Below are 3009 nucleotides of genomic sequence, written 5' to 3' on the forward strand. Positions count from 1 at the left end.
ACGAGTCCTTTAAAAAAAACACAGTGATTTTAGATAATTCAGTAGGTGAGCATCCGACCCTGCCTGCCAGAGCCAACCCAGGCCGAGAGGGATACAACATCCCAACAGAAAGACAAGAGATACTCGAGAAAAAAAAAAATCTCCCCACTCGGAATTGAACTCGGTTCTCTAGCCCAAAGGGTTTTGGTAGGAGCGTAAAACTATATTCCAATGTTCCATCACTCAACTGTGAGCCGGCAACAGCACACTGGGCGACTGGGTCTTACCTGGAACCCCAAGGTCCTTTAGAGGAGAGGCCAGGGGAGGGAAAGGTGGAGGAGGAGGGGGGCAGGGAGGAACCGAGGGAGGGCCCTACACGTTCCTTCTCCTTCTCTCTATCCCGCAACTCTCGTTCTCTCTCTCGCTCCCGGCTGTGCTGGTGCTGATGTTCTTTGCTGTGGTGGTGACCGATGCTGCTACTGCTGCTGCCGCTGCCGTGTCGATGATGATGGTGATGATGGTGGTGGTGAGGGTGAGGGTGATGGTGATGTCGGTCTCTGTCGGACGATTCTCTGCCACCTCCGCTGGTAGACAGGTGCTCCTGCCGGCAGTTGGGCGGGGTTTTGAAGGGCGGCTGTTGACCCGGCGTGGCCGACTTTCTGGAAGGGTCGTGAGGCGAGGCGGACTGGGTGGTGGTGGTGGCGCGGTGCTGGTCCGCTGGGTTGCTATGGTAACCGGAGCTGTGGCTGTTCTGGCCGCCTGAATGGTGTCTCTCGCCCGAAGACGAACGGTGGTGGGGATGGGCGTGAGGGTGGGTGCTGCTGCTGCTGTGGTACGGGTTGTTGCTGTGTGGTCGCTGTTGTTGTTGTTGCTGTTGGTGCGGGTGGTAAAGATGCTGTGGGTGCTGTTGTTTGTGGTGACTAAGCGGGGTGGAGATAAGCGAGGACGACGAAGCGGAGGAGGAGGAGGAGGGGGCTGTGGCGGCAGTGGTGGTGATGAAGGGGGAGGAGGAGGGGGCGACTAACCCGCCGCTCACAGAGGTCGGGGGAGCTGGCTGGCTGCTGTTGCTGTTGTGCTGCAGCGAGGCCGAGGACTGCGGCGTCAGAGGGCCACCAACACTGCTGCTGTTGCATTGTGGGCCGGAGCTGGGACCTCCGGCTGAGGGGGAGGGGCCCGAGTGGGCGGCACCTCCAGGGACACTGTTGTTGACGACCTCAGGCCTCGCGAAGGGAGGGTAAGGGGAGAAAGGCGAGGGGGCTCCAAAGCCCGTAGGAGGGGCCCCTGGGTGTTTGGGGTACGGGTAAGGCCCCGCGTGAGAGGGGGAGGGCCCCCGAGAGGAGAAGGCGGGGGAGGGCCCGTTGGAGAGGGGCGGAGCTCCACTTCCCGGGGTCAGGCCTTGTGGGTGGGGGTGGTGAGGCGGGAAGGTGTTGCTGGGGGCGTTTCCTGGGTGGTGGGAGTACGGGTGGTGGGGGTAGCCGGCAGGTCCGCCGACAGTCACGGGAGATTTCGACGAGGATGGCGGTGGGGCGGATGGTGGTGGGGTGAGGGGTGGTGGCTAGACTTGAGCGACTTGGAATACTGAAGAGATCTGGCACAGCTGTTGGGAGACTCCGGGTGACCTGGGCCGGCTGTCTCCGAAAGCTGGTTGTGTGGTGGCGTGGGCTGAACACCAGGAGACAAGGTCCGCTTGGTCACGCCGTGACTTGAAGACAACGACGACGACGGGTGAGATCCGACAGACGGAGAGAACGGCGATGATGATGATGACGGCGGAGGTTTTGCTGACGATGATGACGATGAAGACGAAGATGGTATGGACGAAGAGGTTGCTGATGACTGAGGATGCTGATCTGAGGGCACACCAAGAGACGGATGTTGCTGTTGTTGTTGTTGCTGCTGCTGATGGTGTGGCGGTAGATGGGCGTGGTGCGGGTGTGGGGGGTGGTGGTGTTGATGGTTATTGCTGTTGCGGTAGTTGCTGTTGTTGTTGCTGTAGGGCGAGGGTTGTATCACAGAGTGCGTGAGGCCGCCCAGACCTGGTCCGGGGTGAGGTCCGGGGTGAGATCCGGCACCGGGGGAGGGCAAGCTGAGAGTCGGGGTCACAGCGGTCACTGGTTCACCAACACCGGGCCGGCTGGTGGTGGAGGTGATGATAGATGGGGAGGGGCGAGAGGAGGAGAAGAGGGAGGGGGGTCGGGGTGGGGGTGGGGATATCTAAGGACATGCATTTCAGTGCAGTATAGCAGATTATTCTGGTGTGATGTCGCTCACTCTGAGATGGACCACATAATAACGGCGTCATAATAATACGCATGATGCTGCAGGGAAGAGGGGGAGTAAAGGGAGTCAGGGGAAAGAGGAGGGGGAAGGGAGGGAGAAGGAGAGGGAGGAGAGGGGGGAGATGTGGATGGGGGGGGCGGTTAGAGTGGTGAGGGGGGGGTGAATCTAAAGACATACGCATCAATACAGTATAGAAGATGTCGTTTTGCTCATTCTGAGATGTAAAACATAATTGGCTGTCATAGGAACGATACAGAAGGGGACGTGAGAAGAGAGGAGGGGGTGAGAGTGGAGGAGTGGGGGAGGAGAGGGGAGGAAAATGGAGAAGAGAGAAAGGGTTATTATAGCGATGATATGTGCATCAACGCCGTAAAACAGTCGTTTCTCTCATTCTGATGTCGTGGAACACAATATAATAACGCCGTCACATGTATGATGCAGGAGGGAGGGAGGGAGGGGAGGTTGAAGAGGGGAGAAGAAGTGGGAGGAGACAGGAAGAGGGAGGGGGAGGGAGAGGGTTCTGGGAACAATGTGTGCAGCAACACCGTAAAACAGATGTCGTTTCGCTCATTCACATAAGGTGGAGCCCATAATGACCGGGAAACATACATGATTGATCGTGTGGTTTTGATGTGGTCTTTTGTTCGTTTTTAGTCGTTTTGTTTTTGGATTTCTTTTTATTGGTTTGGTTTTTGGTTTTGCGTTTTGAAACAGAAAGTGTGTCTGTGTGTGTGTGTGTGTGTGTGTGTG

General features: G+C 57.6%; 1 protein-coding gene across 1 annotated transcript; it reads right to left on the reverse strand.

The window, feature by feature from the left end:
* Positions 1-271: 271 nt before the first annotated feature.
* Positions 272-1499, reverse strand: LOC106012612 (atrophin-1; the record flags this gene model as incomplete). The annotated part of the gene is given in 1 exon segment (XM_013086066.1): positions 272-1499. A coding segment is annotated over 1 exon segment (1228 nt), but the record flags the coding sequence as incomplete, so codon positions are not given.
* Positions 1500-3009: the final 1510 nt, after the last annotated feature.

Source organism: Aplysia californica, unplaced genomic scaffold (genome assembly GCF_000002075.1).
Source record: "Aplysia californica isolate F4 #8 unplaced genomic scaffold, AplCal3.0 scaffold00432, whole genome shotgun sequence".
In the NCBI taxonomy this organism is placed as follows: Eukaryota; Metazoa; Mollusca; class Gastropoda; order Aplysiida; family Aplysiidae; genus Aplysia; species Aplysia californica.